The 20445-nt window shown below is 51.4% G+C and overlaps 1 protein-coding gene across 5 annotated transcripts in view; it reads left to right on the top strand.

Annotated features, from left to right (window-relative positions):
• grk6 (G protein-coupled receptor kinase 6) overlaps positions 1-20445 on the top strand; it is a 38258-nt gene that overhangs the window by 9889 nt on the left and 7924 nt on the right. For all 5 annotated transcript variants that reach the window (XM_064349671.1, XM_064349673.1, XM_064349670.1 and 2 more), the window contains exons 3-14: positions 3432-3544; positions 3900-3977; positions 4474-4574; positions 5118-5210; positions 11088-11151; positions 11498-11638; positions 13130-13320; positions 13746-13783; positions 14436-14525; positions 15259-15467; positions 16101-16238; positions 17650-17787. In XM_064349671.1, the coding sequence (XP_064205741.1) occupies positions 3432-3544; positions 3900-3977; positions 4474-4574; positions 5118-5210; positions 11088-11151; positions 11498-11638; positions 13130-13320; positions 13746-13783; positions 14436-14525; positions 15259-15467; positions 16101-16238; positions 17650-17787 (1394 nt within the window). The remainder of the gene's footprint in view (positions 1-3431; positions 3545-3899; positions 3978-4473; positions 4575-5117; positions 5211-11087; positions 11152-11497; positions 11639-13129; positions 13321-13745; positions 13784-14435; positions 14526-15258; positions 15468-16100; positions 16239-17649; positions 17788-20445) is intronic.

The raw sequence follows: 20445 nt of genomic DNA, 5'->3' as shown, positions 1-20445 counted from the left end.
CTCCGTTTATTAGCTTTAGCACTGAGGCCTCTCTTAACGAAGGCCGTTGTGCTCATGAAGGAGAAAGGTCCTGCTCCGCTCTGGCCTGCTCCGCTCTGGCCTGCCCCGCTCTGGCCTGCCCTGCCTGGCTTTATTCAAATGTTCCCCAGCATGCGACGTACAGGGAAGGAAATACTGTGATCCTTTTATTTGATCCTAACAATAACACGGTAAAATACCATAGTTTTTAGTATAGATTTTGGAGGACAGATATCAATGCAGATGAGTTGCAACACAGGGGGGGGGGGGGCAATGTTCATTTTATGTGGTACCCACATAAAAATAAAAAAAGGTACCAGACCATGAGGCCCATTCACACACTGGAACAGAGCCTTAACAGATATCAGACCATGGGGCCAATCCATGCACTAGAACAGAACTAGAACTGTCTGTCTGTTTCCTTGGTGAAGACGGTCATAAGTTGTGTGGTTGGCATACTTTCCTCAACATGGAAAAACCCTCATTCACAGAATTAAATACATAATACAACAAAATCAATATATTTTGGTTTTGAGCATGTAGACTTTCTGTCATCTCGTTAAATAATCAGTATGGGCGCAGTAAGTGTCGGTCTTTACTGACTGGCTAGCTTTAGCATTGGGCGTTTGTGGCCAGGAGATTGGAGAGTGTTTTGAAAGCAGGAAGAGGGCGTTTCAGGTTTTGAAAGTGAAAGAGCGCAGGCGGGGCTGCTTGCTCAGCTGAAACTGCGGCTCGTGTTTCTGATGGGTTTCTGCTCTGGCCGCCCGACGGCTCACTCTGCTGCACGCGACACCACGCATAGCTCCGGGGCAAACGGGTCCTCCTTCTGCAGCGCTTCCGACGGCACGGACCCCCCCCCGCTCGCCTCGCTCTGGGACGCGGGTTCAGCAGAGCGGCTAGGCACGGACCCCCCCTCGCTCGCCTCGCTCTGGGACGCGGGGTCAGCAGAGCGGCTAGGCACGGACCCCCCCTCGCTCGCGGGGTCAGCAGAGCGGCTAGGCTTGGACCCCCCCCCGCTCGCCTCGCTCTGGGACGCGGGTTCAGCAGAGCGGCTAGGCACGGACCCCCCCTCTCGCCTCGCTCTGGGACGCGGGTTCAGCAGAGCGGCTAGGCACAGACCCCCCCCTGCTCCCCTCGCTCTGGGACGCGGGTCAGCAGAGCGGCTAGGCACAGACCCCCCCCCCCGCTCGCCTCGCTCTGGGACACGGGTTCAGCAGAGCGGCTAGGCACGGACCCCCCCCCGCTCTGGACGCGGGTCAGCAGAGCGGCTAGGCACAGACCCCCCCCGCTCGCCTCGCTCTGGGACGCGGTTCAGCAGAGCGGCTAGGCACAGACCCCCCCCCGCTCGCCTCGCTCTGGGACGCGGGTTCAGCAGAGCGGCTGTTACATCACGGCCCAGATTCAACCGCAGATAAATCAAACGGACAAACTTTCCACGACAAAAACGCTCTTCGCTGATATTTTACTCTGTGTTCATTCTTAAAAGCAAAGAAAAAAAAAAAGGCCAAAAACGACTAAAGGCCAATGTTGTGGGCGAAGCTTGTTGGCCTTTTCCCAGTTTCGCAAACTGAACATCCATCTGAACTGTGCTTTGTGCTTAACTTAAAAACAACTGTTCCTCTCGTGGTGTTCACAAGCAAACTCTGACAGCGTGAACCAATAATAACAAAACGTGAAGGAAGACGTAAGAAAATGGCAGCTTATCTCACCCAAGGTCAGAGGTCCATGGCCGGGACTCCAGAACTTCCTCCTCTGAGAAGGACTGGCCATCAATGCTGAGGGGAAACACTTTGACACCCTGGTTTCCTTTTGGGTACCCCATTTCACACTGACCTTAAACTGGATAGAGTAAAGACTCCCGGCTGCTCCCCTGAAAATGGATATATCCTTTAAAAAACACATTTGGCTCAGCTCATCTCCCAGCAGATCTTTACTGAGTTTGTTGGTTTCCATGTGCAAGCTGCATGGAGGTAGTTTAGAGGTGGCAGGGTTTAGTGGACTTTCTGTTCATTACTGCAGCACAGTCTTATTCTCATCTCTGTACACCTGATTTTAAAAGCTCTAATTAACTGCAATGATGGCACTTGGAGGACTTTTAACCCTGTAATGTTTCAGGATCGATCATGTGTCATCTTCCTACCAATAGGGGCTGCAGGGAAACGAGCATCGACAAATTTAACTTCAGCCTGGTACAAGGAACACAAAAAGTCAGAAGTTAAAGACTTAAAGGCATGAATCTGAATGCTGAGCTTTCTTAAAGAAGGATGGGTTTCTTCAGTGGGTTACTTGTTGTGTTCTCTTGTGTCCTGATTCACATTTCTGTCGGATCAAATGGTCCAGTGATGGAGTCAGTGGCGGGGTTGTCCGAATCGCCCGTCGCCTCATGAAAGCACTGGCACTGGCACATGCTAAACTCACTAGTTTACATTTGTAACCTGCAGTCAAGGAAGTGAAGTGAATTGACCTCAATTATTTTTTCCCTCTTATTTACATCAGTTCAAATACCATGTGACCCCAGCGTCTTTGTGATGTCACTGCAGTGGCATCACAGTGTATGTCCACTGCTTAACCCTTTAAAGAGCAGGGTTTTTTTTGGAATGTTTTTTCAACATTCTAAGTCAGTGTTCTAGAACTCCATTGTTTTAAATCGCCAGCAGTGAATGTTCAGTTAAGAACATTCTAATCACATGTTTGTGATCTCGCTGCTGCTTGCCACGTTTGCCATGAGGAACTGAAAGGTCACACTGTAGCCTCTGTTAACACCCATCTCCAGTACACATAACTTCTTTATCTTCTATGATGACAGTTCTACAGCGTCACACTGGTTTTGCATAGATCCCACCAGACATTCGCATCTATGTGAATAAGGAATGCAACACCCCCACCCCCTCCCCAGGCTGGGATTATCCCTGTTACCTCATAGAAAGTATTTTTGTGCCTCATCTCACTGCAGTAGTGACTGTTTATAAATCTTTCTTGGTAAGCTGTACGTTTGAGGGTTTAAAAGGTAGCTGGGCTGCTAACCCGATGTTGCAGATGGAAACTGCTCCTTAGACTGTGGGAGGGCCAGACGTAGGTTTCGTTCTGCTTTGTGGTTCATTTGAGGTCTGGATGAATTTGCAAATGATGTAGAGCCTGAAGCATTAGAGGCGGCATTCGCTAACGAGACGAATAATGTACTGCAGTTCAGCCTGAGGAAACCGCCCTGAATAATACAGAAAAGGTTTTTATGAATAATAAACCAAACGTTTTTATGAATAATAAACTGAAGGTTTTTATGAATAATAAACTGAAGGTTTTTATGAATAATAGAGCGAAGGATTTTATGAATAATAAACTGAAGGTTTTTATGAGTGTTGTGTTAAAAAAAAGCTCTCAGTCACTCCTCCCCCTTTTCCTCCGGCCGTCCCCAGAGAAGGACTACCACAGCCTGTGTGAGAAGCAGCCAATCGGACGCAAGCTTTTCCGCCAGTTCTGCGACACTCGGGCGGAGCTGAGGCGCTGCATTAAATTCATGGACGCTGTGGTGAGTGACATCACGCACCCCGCTATCCACCCCCCTGCACCCCGCTATCCACCCCCCTGCACCCTGCCATCCACCCCCCTGCACCCCGCCATCCACCCCCCTGCACCCCGCCATCCACCCCCCTGCACCCCGCCATCCACCCCCCTGCACCCCGCCATCCACCCCCTGCACCCCGCATCCCCCCCTGCACCCCGCTATCCCCCCCTGTCCACCCCCCTGCACCCCGCCATCCACCCCCCTGCACCCGCCATCCACCCCCTGCACCCCGCTATCCACCTCCCTGCACCCCGCTATCCACCCCCCTGCTTCCCCCCCCCCCCCCGGCCTCTGACACGTTTTTATTTCTCCCCTCCAGGCAGAGTATGAGGTCACCCCTGACGAGAAGAGGAGGGAGTGCGGCCAGGATGTGATAAACACATACTTCAACCCAAAGGTGGGGTCCCCATAAACACACACTTTAACCCAAAGGTAGGACCCCATAAACACACACTTCAACCCAAAGGTAGGGTCCAGTAAACCAGCCGCAGCTAGCAAAGAGCAAGATCCTTGGACTCGTCCACCCGTCTTTCTTTTGATTTTCTATTGGTAGGTGAGCAGCTGACTGTTAGAGTTTTGACAGTTGCTGTGTTGAGTTGGGCTGAAGGTCGGGTTGGGGGTTAGGGTTAGAGTGTTAAGTTTTGGCTGAAGGCTGGGTCGGGGTTAGGGTTAGAGGGTTTTTGACAGTGTGTGTTGGGTTTGGGCTGAAGGCCGGGTTGGGGGTTAGGGTTAGAGGGTTTTTGGCTGTGTGTTGGGTTTGGGCTGAAGGCCGGGTTGGGGGTTAGGGTTAGAGGGTTTTTGGCTGTGTGTTGGGTTTGGGCTGAAGGCCGGGTTGGGTTAGGGTTAGGGTTAGGGTTAGGGGGTCGGTGCTGATCCGAACTCTCGCCCCGCAGTCGGAAGACCATGTTCCCGAGGTGACGGAGGACATGGCGAATGAGTGCACGCAGCGGCTGGAGGAGGAGGCCTGCAAGGAGCTCTTCAAGGAGTGCACCAAGTGAGCGCGTCTCCGCGGAAACCGCAGAACCACACCAGAACCTCAGAACCACACCAGAACTACATCTGAACCGCACCAGAGCCATACCAAAACCACACCAGAACCACACCAGAACCGCAGAACCACACCAGAACTACATCTGAACCGCACCAGAGCCATACCTGTACCACACCTGAACCACACCAGAACCACACCAAAACCACACCAGAACTACATCTGAACCGCACCAGAGCCATACCAAAACCACACCAAAACCACATCTGAACCACACCAAAACCACACCAGAACCACACCAGAACCGCAGAACCACACCAGAACCACAGAACCACAGAACTACAACCGCACCAGAATCAAACCTGAACCTCCCCAAACTTAGGGCCTCATCTGCTCAGACCTTCACCACCTGCAAAAACCTTTCACCTCACGCAAAACCAGTAACACGGTCAGTGATTGGCCATGGCATTTGTTCTGCACCAGTCACTGGCTGTGTTATTAGGGTCTGAATCAGAGCGGTGTGAGTGAGTCTCTCTCTGCCCTCGGCAGGCTGATCCACGACTACCTGAGCGTGGCTCCCTTCGCTGACTACCTCGACAGCATGTTCTTCAACCGCTTCCTGCAGTGGAAATGGATGGAGAGGTACGTGCGCCACGCCCCAACGTCCGCTCAGGAACAGCCCAGGCCTGCCCGCCATGCTTCTCTGTGCTGTCCACTCATTCAGAATAATTAGATCAAAAGGAATGTCTTTACCAACGATGCGTGAGTATTTCGGTTATATTTGGTTTTCCAAAATGAACCAGACTTCTGGACACTCGAGAAGAAAGAATATTATCCTTGTGTAAGTTTAAGTTTTATTCCCTAAGCAGGGCTGCAGTGTAGAATTATGGGTAAGGAACTGGTCTGGTAACCTAAAGGTCACAGGTTTGATTCCCACGACACTGCCATTGTACCCTTGAGCAAGGCGCTTAACCTGCGTAGCTTCAGCAAATATCAAGTTGTATAAATGGACACAATGTAAATGCTATGTAAAAGTCATTTTGTAAGAGCGTCTGCTAGATGCCTGTAAGGTCAGGTAAGCAGCGTATGCAAGCAAATACACAAAGCTGTGTGCTCCTGCGTTTCCAGTGCTGGAAAAGTACGCCGCCATTTTGTGTGCGATACTCTGGGTGCACTCTAGGTCACGGTGTCCTGATCGGGACCCGCGCAGGGGAAACGTGCTCGACGGTCACCCTGACATTTTTGACATTTTCACGCGGTTTGAAGTTAAGTTGTCCCTGGCTGGAGACAGGATCAGCTTGAGGCCTGTCCTGCAGGGGTTTTTTTCCGCCGTCGACTGTGGGGTTCAAGTCTGATTGGCTCTCAGGGCACGGTCTGTGTGTGTGGTTTTTAGGGTTGTCTTATGAAACAGTAATTGCTGTACCCTTTCTGTATCTGCTGTGGATCAAGCACACCCCTCCCCTTCCCCTGCGCACCCCTTCAAAAACAAAATAAGTATCTGAGGAATGTTTTTTTTGGCCAGCCTGCATTAATCCTGGGTTCAGTATTTATATCGAGGACGTAAAAGTCTGACCTGCGTAAAGGCCACGCTCGTGGTTCAGCCCATTGAAGCTGTTGCATCACACGCGAGCGAGTTCTCACACGCTTTCCCTCCATTTACATTCTCGTGTGGGTGAACCGTGTCTATCCTCCTCTCAGCGAATCCCTGTGCTCTTCTGGACATTTTGTTTCCCTGTGAGAGGCTCCAGGGTTGAGTTATACAGGAACAGATCAGGAGTACACAGCTCCGGTCCGGGAGCACCGGGCTGCCCTGCTGGTTTTGGTTCCAAACAATCAGCTTAGTTTAATATTCTGACAACTCTATAAACCTCGCTGGTTCACCCCTGTGCTTGAGCACAGTAAAATCTTTAGGGCACACTTGCAGTCAACAGATGTAGCTGATACTTATGCAAATGCCTGACCCCAATATGCCAGAGCTGACTAAGGCTGGGGTGTATCACACGTAATTAAATAATCAAGAGCAGAGGTTTGCACGAAATCCTGGAACGGCTCTGCCCTAGCTGGGCACCCCAGAGGAACACACGGCCCTGGCTGGGCCCCCCAGAGGAACATACGGCCCTGGCTGGGCACCCCAGAGGAACATACGGCCCTGGCTGGGCACCCCAGAGGAACACACGGCCCTGGCTGGGCCCCCCAGAGGAACATACGGCCCTGGCTGGGCCCCCCAGAGGAACATACGGCCCTGGCTGGGCCCCCCAGAGGAACATACGGCCCGGGCTGGGCCCCCCAGAGGAACATACGGCCCGGGCTGGGCCCCCCAGAGGAACATACGGCCCTGGCTGGGCCCCCCAGAGGAACATACGGCCCTGGCTGGGCCCCCCAGAGGAACATACGGCCCGGGCTGGGCCCCCCAGAGGAACATACGGCCCTGGCTGGGCCCCCAGAGGAACATACGCCTGGCTGGGCCCCCAGAGGAACATACGGCCTGGCTGGGCCCCCAGAGGAACATACGGCCCGGGCTGGGCCCCCCAGAGGAACATACGGCCCGGGCTGGGCCCCCCAGAGGAACATACGGCCCTGGCTGGGCCCCCCAGAGGAACATACGGCCCTGGCTGGGCCCCCCAGAGGAACATACGGCCCTGGCTGGGCACCCCAGAGGAACATACAGCCCTGGACCAGGCAGAGAGAGGAACATACGGCCCTGGACCAGGCAGAGAGAGAGGAATGGCACTTGAATACATTTGGATACTCTCTGTAGCTATTTAGCACTCAAATGCATAAATACTGCCTGGGGCCTTTTCAAGAGAAAATCACAACCGATTTCTTTAAACGTGCTTCAACAAGATTTCTGTTAAGTATGATTAGCACACTGGTTTCACATTCAGATCACAGACAGATTAAGGCATGGCAGCAGCCAAAGGTAGTAAATGTATGAATTTAATACACTAGCCACCAGTGATTATGTGATTCCCAAAGGAACTTTAAAATGAGTCAGCATAACTAGTAGTATGTCTTTTTGAATACTGAGAGCTCTGTTTTAAGGATTCAGCCTTTAATGACAAGGCCACGTGGTTGCACATATCAGAAAGGCCATCCAGAATCTCCCTTTTTTGAAGGACATTGACTGGTCTGTGTATGTAGGAGTGTTGGTTAATCCGCATTAATGAATCCCTATTCAAATGAATGCCTTCATTTCAGTGCATTCAGTGACTATGAGAAGCATGTTGCATCTGCAGTGAGGACAGGGGAACTGCAGAAAACCCTGAGCACAGAGCAGCCATGGTGGCCTGAACTCAAACTGCAGTTTGCTTTTCCTAAGACGGTAATTAATGGTAATTACAGTGTTTAAAAGGGCTTACAGATGTAGTGTAGTATAAACTATACATGGTTACTCCACACAGTGTGTCACAAAAAACCTTTGCACGCTCTTGTTTTTTTTTTCTGGGTTGGCAAAGACCCCATTCGCTTCTCCCTCCCTCCCTCCCTCCCTCCCTCGTTTCTCTGCTTTTTGCATTGCCCTGAGGCTGGTCTGCAACTGCGGACAGAACCAAGCACCCGCTGTGCGCTGGTACTGACCCTGTCCCACGGGTTTGGGCTGGGCTGGGCTGGTACTGACCCTGTCCCACGGGTTTGGGCTGGGGGTAAAAGGGGCAGCAATCACCCCTCTAGCTGCTCATGGTTATCACAGAGAGCTAACAGCAGATTCTAAGCCAGAGTAATATTCATTAAGCAGTAGAGCCTGACTGGAGGTTTGCTACTCTGGAACAAATCACTGCGCATCCTCAGAACAGGCTTCAGAAACGCTGAAAATCAGGCGGCTGTTCAGAGCGAGCGGCCCTGCTGTTCAGAGCGAGCGGCCCTGCTGTTCAGAGCGAGCGGCCCTGCTGTTCAGAGCGAGCGGCCCTGCTGTTCCCTGCTGTTCAGAGCGAGCGGCCCTGCTGTTCAGAGCGAGCGGCCCTGCTGTTCAGAGCGAGCGGCCCTGCTGTTCAGAGGACGGCCTGCTGTTCAGAGCGAGCGGCCCTGCTGTTCAGAGCGAGCGGCCCTGCTGTTCAGAGAGAGCGGCCCTGCTGTTCAGAGCGAGCGGCCCTGCTGTTCAGAGCGAGCGGCCCTGCTGTTCAGAGCGAGCGGCCCTGCTGTTCAGAGCGAGCGGCCCTGCTGTTCAGAGCGAGCGGCCCTGCTGTTCAGAGAGAGCGGCCCTGCTGTTCAGAGCGAGCGGTCCCTGCTGTTCAGAGCGAGCGGCCCTGCTGTTCAGAGCGAGCGGCCCTGCTGTTCAGAGCGAGCGGCCCTGCTGGTCAGAGCGAGCGGCCCTGCTGTTCAGAGCGAGCGGCCCTGCTGTTCAGAGCGAGCGGCCCTGCTGTTCCCTGCTGTTCAGAGCGAGCGGCCCTGCTGGTCAGAGCGAGCGGCCCTGCTGTTCAGAGCGAGCGGCCCTGCTGTTCAGAGGAGCGGCCTGCTGTTCAGAGCGAGGCCCTGCTGTTCAGAGCACGGCCTCTGCGTTCCTGCTGTTCGGAGCGGGTGCTGTTGGCAGGCGAGCGGCCCTGCTGTTCAGAGCGAGCGGTCCCTCTGTGAGCGAGCGGCCCTGCTGTTCCCTGCTGTTCAGAGCGAGCGGCCCTGCTGGTCAGAGCGAGCGGCCCTGCTGTTCAGAGCGAGCGGCCCTGCTGTTCAGAGCGAGCGGCCCTGCTGTTCCCTGCTGTTCAGAGCGAGCGGCCCTGCTGGTCAGAGCGAGCGGCCCTGCTGGTCAGAGCGAGCGGCCCTGCTGTTCAGAGCGAGCGGCCCTGCTGTTCCCTGCTGTTCAGAGCGAGCGCCCTGCTGTTCAGAGCGAGCGGCCCTGCTGTTCAGAGCGAGCGGCCCTGCTGTTCCCTGCTGTTCAGAGCGAGCGGCCCTGCTGGTCAGAGCGAGCGGCCCTGCTGGTCAGAGCGAGCGGCCCTGCTCCCCAGCGGTGTGTGGAGCTGGGATGCTGTGATTGGCTGGCGGTGCGTCTGGCCCTCGCTCTGATTCCACCCGGAGCTCGGTTTAGCGCTGTTTCCGCCATCTGTGCGGATTGCTAAACCAGCTGTCTGAGGAACTGAGCTGAATTCACGTCTCCAACAAGGACTTTCCTACTTCCTGTGTGACCCTGTGTCAAAACGCTGTAGAAATCTCTCTTACAGCTCATGCAGAAGACTCTGATACAGGAAGGAAAACTCGAATATGAAACATGACCGCTATGGAAATGTGTCCGTCGTATAAAAGCTTGCTTGTTATAAAGATAACTGACACACAGTGACATGCAGTACTCTAAAATCAGAGCAGGGGGAATGGGGGTTTGGTTGAGGCCTTGACGTGTCAGAGGCAGCTTGCTTCCGTAAATGTGTGGTTATGTAAAAGCCTGAAAGCTCTCTGTCTGTAACAGCAGGGCAAGCTGAAATTTCCCTGCCCGGGAACGCAGGAGAGACTGTGGAGCCCGTTGTGTGTGCTCTCTAAAAGGGAACGAACAGTCGGCTGGAACACATACAGGTTCACTGTGTTCTGAGAATGGGGGGGGGGGGGGTGATTTTCATATCCTACGTGCGCTCTGACTTGCAGGAAGGGATGGAATAGTTTTGCTACGAGCCGTGATGGCACTAAAGTAATCAGATATGTAAAACAGTCGGCCTGCGGTGTGTGTTATCTCACGGAGTATCTCCTATTACAAAGGGCCCTGTGTTATACTGCCTCATTTTTACTGTTCACCTGTTCAGCTGTACACCTGCAGGATGCAAATGCAGCCTCCTCATCCTCCCTCCTCCTACTCCTTCCTCCTCGTCCTTCCTCCCTCCTCCTCCTCCTCCTCATCTAATGCGCAGCCCGTTACAGTCACCCTGCTGCGGGACCTGAGTCGTGTCATTAGTGATGTAATGTTACTTTCTGTGCACGATTTTCACACTGATTCACAGTGTGCATATAAAATGCATTTATGATGAAATAACTAGACAGTGACAAACATTTTACAATAAGTTCAGCGTTTTGGACAGTTTATCAAGGAAGGAAAAACTGAAAACTGAAGAAAATCATGTGTCTTCTTATGTTTATCCTTCCATGCTTATCCTTCAGTGATTCCTAATACTGTCATAAATGTTGAGATTTTGACAAAGAAAACAGAAAGGGGGGGGGGGGGTGAAGGGGTTCCTGGGGGAAACTGGTTATACTGAAACGCATTTATGCTCAGCACTGCTCTCGTTCATTTAATAAGATGCACTGTCTTCCTCTGTAATTCTCTTATTTATTCCATTTCACTGTTTCTGGACTGTACCAAACTCGTTATGATTGGTCTTTCTTCATATAACAATGCAATTTAGACACTTAACACAGGCATTTCCTTCTTATGTATTCAATTAGAGTCGAGACAGAGACATCTAGCATATTGATTTCAACTGAGTCATAGACTAAAAATCCTCGCCACAGGAAACGCAAGCTTGTGTATGTATAGCTGTATGTACAGATGCTGGATTTGTTTAAATTTTGTTTTGAATGCCCACTAATGTCCTTCTCTCTGTTCTCCAGACAACCAGTCACAAAGAACACATTCCGGCAGTACAGGGTGCTGGGGAAGGGAGGTTTTGGAGAGGTAGGAATCTGAGAGCTGCACCATCCCTCTCCCTCCTTCACTAAGACTGCCGTCCCGTTTCTTAAGTGCAGCCTGGGGTGCAAAATGAACCCCCGCCCCTAGCCCAAATGCTGGCAAATTTTATCTGTGGCCTGGAGGTCCTGCTCTGTGCTGAATATCTGCTCTGGTATAAGGGTGAAATTTGCTGGTGAATTTTGGGATTCACCAGCCACTGTGGCCAGTGGGGAGAAAAAGTTAGGCTGCACCAGAGCAAGAAACTGTATGACTGATGCTGGAAACATCCAGTATGGAAGAGGGCAGAGTTTTATAAGGCATTATAAGCTCCTTATGTCCCTTTGCTTTCCAGGTGTGTGCGTGCCAAGTCCGGGCCACGGGAAAGATGTACGCCTGCAAGAAGCTCGAGAAGAAGAGGATCAAAAAGAGGAAAGGGGAGTCCATGGCGCTGAACGAGAAACAGATCTTGGAAAAAGTGAACAGTAGATTTGTGGTAAGTACACACAGCCTTGTTTACCCTAAAGCCCACGTAGAGCTCTGTGCAATGTGTGTCATAGTGCACACATACATACTCCTGTGAGAGTAAACTTTTTCCAGGCCTTAACGGATAAGTAGCATAAATTAATATGAAAAATGACCATTCAGATGTCTTTTTCCAGTACATGAAAAGCATTCAGCTACACTGATCATCTCTCTGAACCTCTGTATAAATCTGTTTGTCTGACAGGAGTCCAACATGGGAAAATATGCAGGATTGTTTTGGTTTTATTTCGATCCATAAATGGCTGGTTCATGTATGACAGTGACACAGCATAGCTGTGCATAAAACTTTTTTTTTTTTAAATAAGATATGAGAAAATTTACAACACTAAACAGTAGTGTAGATGCCTGGATCTTTTTGGGGAACGATGACTTTTGAAGGTTTTTTTGCTTGTTTGCTTGTTTTTGTTTTTTTTGAGGGCCTTCCAGGAATCTCTCTACTTCTTGAAAGAAAAAAAGAGAGATAAAGCATTACCCAAAAAAATGCGTCCAAATCAAATGCGTCCACAAACCGCGCATCAGTCACACGAGCCCGCTGCCAAATTCCATCTCTGCGCCTCTCCGGGTTTCTGATCTGGAGAGCGGGCTGTGAGCGCTCGAGGGCCACGGTCCGCTCGCTCTGCGTCCCCAACGACAGGAAGTGTGGGGTCAGGGGTCAGCGGGGTCAGGGGTCAGCGGAGCGATGCTGTACAGGCCCACGGGTGATGACAAGCCTCAAACTCAAAGGAAGATTAAAAGACGCCTGGAGAATTTGTTTGGCCCGTTTGATTGAGAGGGACGTGATAAACGCTATTTTTGGTTGTTTAATTTGGTTTAAATCCACTGATTTTATTATTGTAATTGTTGTTTATTTGCTTTGCTGAGGCTCTTACCAGCGGGGTTGTGCTCTCGGGTGTTTGTACAGCTGGACAGACCTCTCAGAGTTCAGCTCCAGTGTCTTTCTCAAGAGAGTCAATGCCCCACTGGGGAGCTGAACCAAAAACCTTCTGTTCACAAACGCATCTCCTGGTCCAGGGGTTCCCGACCCGTTTTCACCCCCGCCCCCCCCACTCAAAATGATCCCGGATACCCCAGCATAAGTTAAAAAGAGTTGTATATTTTTATAAAATGAAAGGTTTTAGAAAGATTGGCGACCTGGTCTTGCGCACACGGACCGGGAGTGAAAGATACAGCTGTGGACTGCGGCGGGTGGGGGTGGGGGGGCGGGGGGAGGATTGAGAGTGTGACCGTGGACCCCCTGTGGTGCCCTCACAGACCCCCTGTTGAAACCCCAGGTCCTACCCCATGAGTCATCACTCCCTGTTTGTAAAGCTTTATACAGTTTGGAGTGGGGGGGGGGGGGGGTAATATTTTCCTCAGGGATATAAACTCTTCACTGCAAACGATTCGCGCTCCCGAAAGGACTCTGACCTGGCCTGGCCTGCGTCTGCGTCGCCCCCTGCAGGTCAGCCTAGCCTACGCGTACGAGACGAAAGACGCCCTCTGCCTGGTGCTGACCCTGATGAACGGCGGCGACCTCAAGTTCCACATCTACCACATGGGTGAGGCCGGGTTCGAGGAGAAGAGGGCCGTCCTCTACGCCGCGGAGATCTGCTGCGGCCTGCAGGACCTGCACAACGAGAGGATCGTGTACAGGTAACCCCTGGCGACCGGCGGCCAATCAGACGGGCCGAGCCCATGCTCACAATCGGAAGGATCAGTGACCTTTGTTTTCCGGTGCAGGATGAAGACCCGCCATCTTGGCTCCTCTCTCATACCCACCCCCCAACCTCCCCAAAACACTCCTGTTATGTATTAACTCAAGTTATTAACGGAATGTTTATGGTTTTATGTTATTGCAGCTTGTTGCGGATGTTGACTGTATGTACACGGGACTTGTGTTGTTATTTTTTGTTAGCGTGGTTAACTAGCACTGGAGCTTTAGAGATGCTTCGTGTTTGTTGGTGCTGTTAGGCAGGTTCCGCTGAACACAGTAATGTTCTCCCACGCTGCAAGCTGCTCTGGAGAAGAGTGTTTACTGATTGAATCTAATGCTGCTGCTGTTTGTGTTTCTCCTGCAGGGACTTGAAGCCTGAAAACATCCTATTGGACGACCACGGTGAGTTAAGACGGGCGCGGATCGTTATTTGGGGCATTTTCATAAAGACGGGTGTGAATATTTAGGGTATGTGGCGTTGTTTTATGTTGGCTGTTTGAGGACAGTGGGAGTTCCTCTCGGGATTTCAGGCAAGTTCTGTCGCTAAAGCCAGTTTGCTCTAGAAAGCTGTCATGTTCTTAACGGCCAGCAGAGGGAGTATAGCACACTGAGAGAGGCTGGAGCTGCTTCAGTTGCCTCTGCTTTGTGTGCTCTTGGTTAAGTCAGCCACTGCACACACAATCAGTGCTTTTTTCCCCATGAAAGACCCCGTTAGGAATTACCCATAATTACTCTCTTTCCGCTGGGCATGGATTGGCTGGGTGGGCAGAGGGTAGCGCAGTGCTAGATTTGGGGGCTCGGGGCTCTGGGAAGGTCAGGTTCTAAAGAATACCTGTCATATATGATCGTCTCTGTTGCCAAGGAAACATCAAACTGTAACCCCTGGACGCCTCGTACCCGCTCTGGTCTCTGATTCGCGGGCTCCGGTCCGCTTCCTGTCCAGTAAAGCGCTCGCGACCCGCTGCTCTGTCTGGTGCACGCCGTTCACGCTTTCCAGGAACGCGGGATCCAAGATGGCGGTGACTCACGGCGGTTTCCGTTTCTCGCCCCGCAGGTCACATCCGAATATCGGACCTGGGACTGGCCGTGTACGTGCCGGAGGGGCAGACCATCAAAGGCCGAGTGGGAACCGTGGGGTACATGGGTGAGTTCCACATTCCGGCAGGGGACCAGCTTCCCTGGAGCACAGCGTGCGGAGTCCGGTGAGACCCCACAATAACCCCCCGTTACGGTCAGAAAACCCCCCCAGACAGGGTACGCCCAAAACACAGGACAAATCAGGGCTCTCTCTGAGCGAGGCGGGACAGGGGGCTGAGATTCGGGGCAGTCCCAGGAAAGACGGGGCGTGTCTGGTGACCCCGAGATCGCGCTGTGTATGTTCTTCAGTGCATTCCACAGAGGATCATGGGAAAATAACGCATTAAAACTGTGGCTGGCTGCCTGTGGGCTTTGCCACTTACAGGAGCGTAGGGGTCATTCTGTACTGGGCTTGCAGGTTTCACTCCATCGTACTTTAGTGTGGCATAGTCACAGAGGCCTTATAAGAGCACTGCATTCTTACAGGAATAAACCTCTTCTGCGTGTACAGAAGGGCTCTGTGGATATGAGGGAATATGCATATTCCATTATTCATATTTCACATATGACAGTGTATTACACAGCTGTCAAGAATATTTATCATTATATATTAAAAACATCCACATAAATTTCACACTGTATTGCAGTGTACTGCATTTCTGTCATTTATCTGTCTGTGTTTGTGTGTGTCTGACTGTCTCTCTCTCCCTCTCTCTGTCTGCATGTCTATCTGTCTCTCTCTCTCTCCCTTTGTCTGCGTGTCTGTCTGTCTCTTTCTCACTCTCTGTCCGTCCGTCCAGCCCCGGAGGTTGTGAAGAATGAGCGCTACACCTTCAGTCCGGACTGGTGGGCCCTGGGCTGCCTGCTGTATGAGATGATCGAGGGCCAGTCCCCCTTCCAGCAGCGCAAGAAGAAGATCAAGCGGGAGGAGGTGGAGCGGCTGGTGCGGGAGGTGGAGGAGGAGTACTCCGGAAAGTTCTCCGAGGAGGCCAGCTCTCTCTGTAAGATGGTGAGTGGCAGCGTCTCTGTGGGTCAGGGTGGCAGTGGAAGGCCGCGCTGTGTGCCCCAGGCCTGGGTCAGCGCTGGCTGGCACGCGGGCGGCGTGGTCCTTACCCAGTCTGCCCTGCGGAGGCTCAGCCGCTGGCGACTGCGTTCAGGTTCTTCATGCAGATCGTGCGGCGGACTGTCTGCGGTTATCTCCATCTGTGAAGTGCGACTCATTTGCATTTTATATCTGTCTCAAGTGACAGAAAAAGGAGACCACAGGCAGCGGTCATCTGGGGGTTTAGACCCGTCTCTGCTTCATCTGCGCTAAGATTCTGCAGATGCATTTACTAGTTCATACAGGATCATTTTTGTCTAAAACGTGAAGAAACCGGTGTGACTTTGGTGTTCTATGATATTCTTTTGTTTAAGCTGAAATGAGGTGAAGGACTTGCAGGGTTACGCCTGGTTTCACGAAAGCAATTAATTCAGCCTCACTTTGACTGAAGGATTAAAAGGTTAAAGGTCATTTTCGGGTGGTGTTTCGATCCCATGCGTAACGCTCACTGGCCTGAGATCAGTTTTGCTGAGGCTAGTGCATCTCCAGCTACACTGACTGCTGTCTTCACCCCCCCCCCCCCACCATCCTCCCCCCCAGCTGCTGGCCAAAGACCCCAGCGTGCGGCTCGGCTGTCAGGGGGGCGGAGCCACAGAGGTGAAGGCCCACCCCCTCTTCCGTTCCATCAACTTCAAGCGACTAGAGGCCGGTATTCTGGAGGCTCCCTTCATCCCTGATGTGAGTACCGTCTGCCGACTGACCCCCCAGCACTGACCCTGCAGCACTGACCCCCCAGCACTGACCCTACAGCACTGACACCCCCAGAACTGACCCCCCAGCACAGACCCTGCAGCACTCACTCCCCAGCACTGACCCTACAGCACTGACACCCCCAGAACTGACCCCCCAGCACAGACCCTGCAGCACTCACTCCCCAGCACTGACCCTGCAGCACAGACCCTGCAGCACTGACACCCCAGCACTGACCCTGCAGCACTCACTCCCCAGCACTGACACCCCAGCACTGACCCTGCAGCACTCACCCCCCCAGCACTGACACCCCAGCACTGACCCTGCAGCACTGACACCCCAGCACTGAACCTGCAGCACCGACACCCCAGCACGGACCCTGCAGCACTGACACCCCAGCACTGAACCTGCAGCACTGACACCCCAGCACAGACCCTGCAGCACTGACCGATGCTCTGATGTCAGTGTCGCTGGCAGTGCCCTCGCTGCATGAGCTCATTGCTGAAGTCCTGTTCCGCAGCCTGACCATCTGTGCCCACCAGAGTCAGATGGCAGGGCGTGAAATGAAGATGCTGTGCCATGTTCATCTGTGTGTGTGTGTGCGTGCGTGCGTGCGTGTGCACGTGTGTGTGTGTATGTATGTGTGCGTGCGTGCGTGTGTACATGCGTGTGCGAGATTCCCTCTGTGTGTGTTTGTGTGTGTGTCTGTGTTTGTATATGTGTGTACATGCATGTGCGTGATTCCTTGTGTGTATGTGTATGTGTGTGTGTGTGTGTGCATAATTCCCTGTGTGTGTGTGTGTGTGTGTGTGTGTACATGCATGCATGTGTGTGATTCCCTGTGTGTGTGTGTGTATGTGTGTGCGTGTGCATAATTCCCTGTGTGTGTGTGTGTCTGTGTGTGTGTGTACATGCATGCATATGTGTGATTCCCTGTGTGTGTGTGTGTGTCTGTGTGTGTGCATAGTGTGATTCCCTGTGTGTGTGTGTGTGTGTGTGTGTGTGTACATGCATGCATATGTGTGATTCCCTGTGTGTGTGTGTGTGTGTGTCTGTGTGTGTGTACATGCATGTGTGTGATTCCCTGTGTGTGTGTGTGTGTGTGTGTGTGTGTATGTGTGTACATGCATGCATGTGTGTGATTCCCTGTGTGTGTGTGTGTGTGTGTATGTGTGTGTGTGTGTGTGTCTGTGTGTGTGTACATGCATGCATATGTGTGATTCCCTGTGTGTGTGTGTGTTGGTGTGTCTGTGTTGTGGTGTGTGTGTCTGTGTGGTGTACATGCATGTGTGTGATTCCCTGTGTGTGTGTGTGTGTATGTGTGTGTGTGTGTGTGTGTGTGTGTATGTGTGTACATGCATGCATGTGTGTGATTCCCTGTGTGTGTGTGTGTGTTCAGCCCCAGGCCATCTACTGTAAGGACGTGCTGGACATAGAGCAGTTCTCCACTGTGAAAGGCGTGGAGCTCGAGCCAAAGGACGACTCCTTCTACACCAAGGTCTCCACGGGCAGCGTGCCCATCCCCTGGCAGAACGAGGTCAGTGCCCGCGGGCAGCCGTACGCCTCACCTCTAACCACTCAACCGCTGACACCACACAACTCAACCCACAACACCTCACACAAGGGATATCAGCCTTCACATCCAACAACTCAACCCATAACACCTCACACAAGGGATATCAGCCTTCACATCCAACAACTCAACCCATAACACCTCACACAAGGGATATCAGCCTATCAACACTCACTCAACATCACTCACCCAAACTCAAAACACCTCACACCAGGGATATCAGCCTTCACATCCAACAACTCAACCCATAACACCTCACACCAGGGATATCAGCCTTCACATCCAACAACTCAACCCATAACACCTCACACAAGGGATATCAGCCTTCACATCCAACAACTCAACCCATAACACCTCACACCAGGGATATCAGCCTTCACATCCAACAACTCAACCCATAACACCTCACACAAGGGATATCAGCCTTCACATCCAACAACTCAACCCATAACACCTCACACAAGGGATATCAGCCTTCACATCCAACAACTCAACCCATAACACCTCACACAAGGGATATCAGCCTTCACATCCAACAACTCAAACCCTAACTCAAGCAGGAGGTGTGCTTAAAGTTGCAGGTATTGTGTAACCTGAGGTGGTGTGGTGTGGATGAGCAGAGAGATAAAGGATAAAAAAAACTAAACACAGGGCTGGTGAATCATCTAACGCCCCGTCCTCGGCCCCAAACACAGGGTAGCTCTCACATCCTCTTGCCATTCTCAGACTTCACAGGAAGCTGTCAGTCGCCCGTTGAGTGGAAATGGAAAAGTTTCACTCAAAGAGCAACGCTATGAGCCCTCCACCCCTGAAACTCAACGGTTTCCACTTTCACAAACTGCCACTGAAGAACGGTGGCGCCTGAAGGCGGTCAGCATGTAAACCGCCGTCTTCATCAGAACTTCCGAGTCATCTCAGCCGAGTTAACCCCTCCCATCCCAGGGAGACACACAGTGGAACGAACCCCCCCCCTTATCCCTGGGCAATGCACAGCCAGCTCTGATTGGCCCTACAGGGCTGCTGGAGACCGTTGACGCGGTCTGGAATCTCTGGATTTGCCACCCGACCGTGGGGCCCGTCCGCGTACTAGACCCGCTCTTTAACAGGATGAGTCGCCCAGCAGCCCCTGGGTTCAGCCTTAAAATCCCCACTTTGGTTTGAGACTGCTGACCGTTAAAAGCAGTAGCTGCAGGGAAACAGCTTCCTGGAAGTTTTAAATGTTCTTCGTTCCGCTTGGAAGGTCCTCGTGGGCGCAAGAGAGGCCTCTGTGAAGCCGAGAAGCCGAAGCAGCCCTCGCCTGTGCCGGGCTGTAAAATACGGCGTTCACTAGGAGCCACACTAATGGCTTCCCTCAGAAAACAGCCAATCAGCAGCTGGGACACCCGAACGTTAGGCTGCCCAAATGAATCATTTTGATTAGAATGTTATTGTAGACAGCCCTGTTAAATAATAATATCCAGAGTGAAGATTCCTCTGAAAGATCATTTCAACACAATGGGAATATGATTTTTTTTTTTTTAAGCTGGCACTGCAGAGTCCTACATATAACTCATTCATTCCGAAGTCAGTTCTGCTCTGACCTTATGAGATCAGAGTTTAAGAAATACTATGTGGACAGAGGACTGGTGGTCAGTGGTTCAAGTTATTTAGTGACGGACCATAAAATCTTATCATCAAAGGCACTGCATTTTTTAGTGCATTTATTGCTACACTGGCTGCCACAACATTCTCACAGATGTACATGTTCTGATAACAAACTGGACCATGTATGAAGTATAATTAGGTTGCCTATTGAGTAGTTTAGCAGAATTGTTAAATTGTTCATCGTAAAATAATTATCTGTTGTTTTCAGACTTTCAGTTCACAGCAGTTGGGAAGCTTGTTTTAGCTTTACCTTCGCGCTGTGCGACTCTTAAATAAACACTACTCGAGGGTCTTCTATATGAGCCAAACACAGGGCCATGCGAGCAGTAATCGTAATCGCTTCATTTTTATGTTTTTTATTATTCATCCGAGCTCGTGTTACAAAGAATTCAAGTTCAGTAATTGTCTATTTATTCATGCCAATTAGTAAACTTGACTCTTTTTATTTTAAAAATGATTTTTCATGCAGTTTTTAGTTTTGTGAGACAGGCTGACTCTAGCACGTTCTGTCTGTAGATGATAGAGACTCACTGTAACACATTCTGTCTGTAGATGATAGAGACTCACTGTAACACATTCTGTCTGTAGATGATAGACTCACTGTAACACATTCTGTCTGTAGATGATAGAGACACTCACTGTAACACATTCTGTCTGTAGATGATAGAGACACTCACTGTAACACATTCTGTCTGTAGATGATTGGGACACTCACTGTAACACATTCTGTCTGTAGATGATAGAGACTCACTGTAACACATTCTGCCTGTAGATGATAGAGACTCACTGTAACACATTCTGCCTGTAGATGAGACTCACTGTAACACATTCTGTCTGTAGATGAGACTCACTGTAACACATTCTGTCTGTAGATGATAGACTCACTGTAACACATTCTGTCTGTAGATGATAGACTCACTGTAACACGTTCTGTCTGTAGATGATAGACTCACTGTAACACGTTCTGTCTGTAGATGA

This window comes from Anguilla rostrata, chromosome 9 (genome assembly GCF_018555375.3).
Source record: "Anguilla rostrata isolate EN2019 chromosome 9, ASM1855537v3, whole genome shotgun sequence".
NCBI classification, from domain to species: domain Eukaryota; kingdom Metazoa; phylum Chordata; class Actinopteri; order Anguilliformes; family Anguillidae; genus Anguilla; species Anguilla rostrata.
This window is presented reverse-complemented; position numbering and strand designations above follow the sequence as displayed.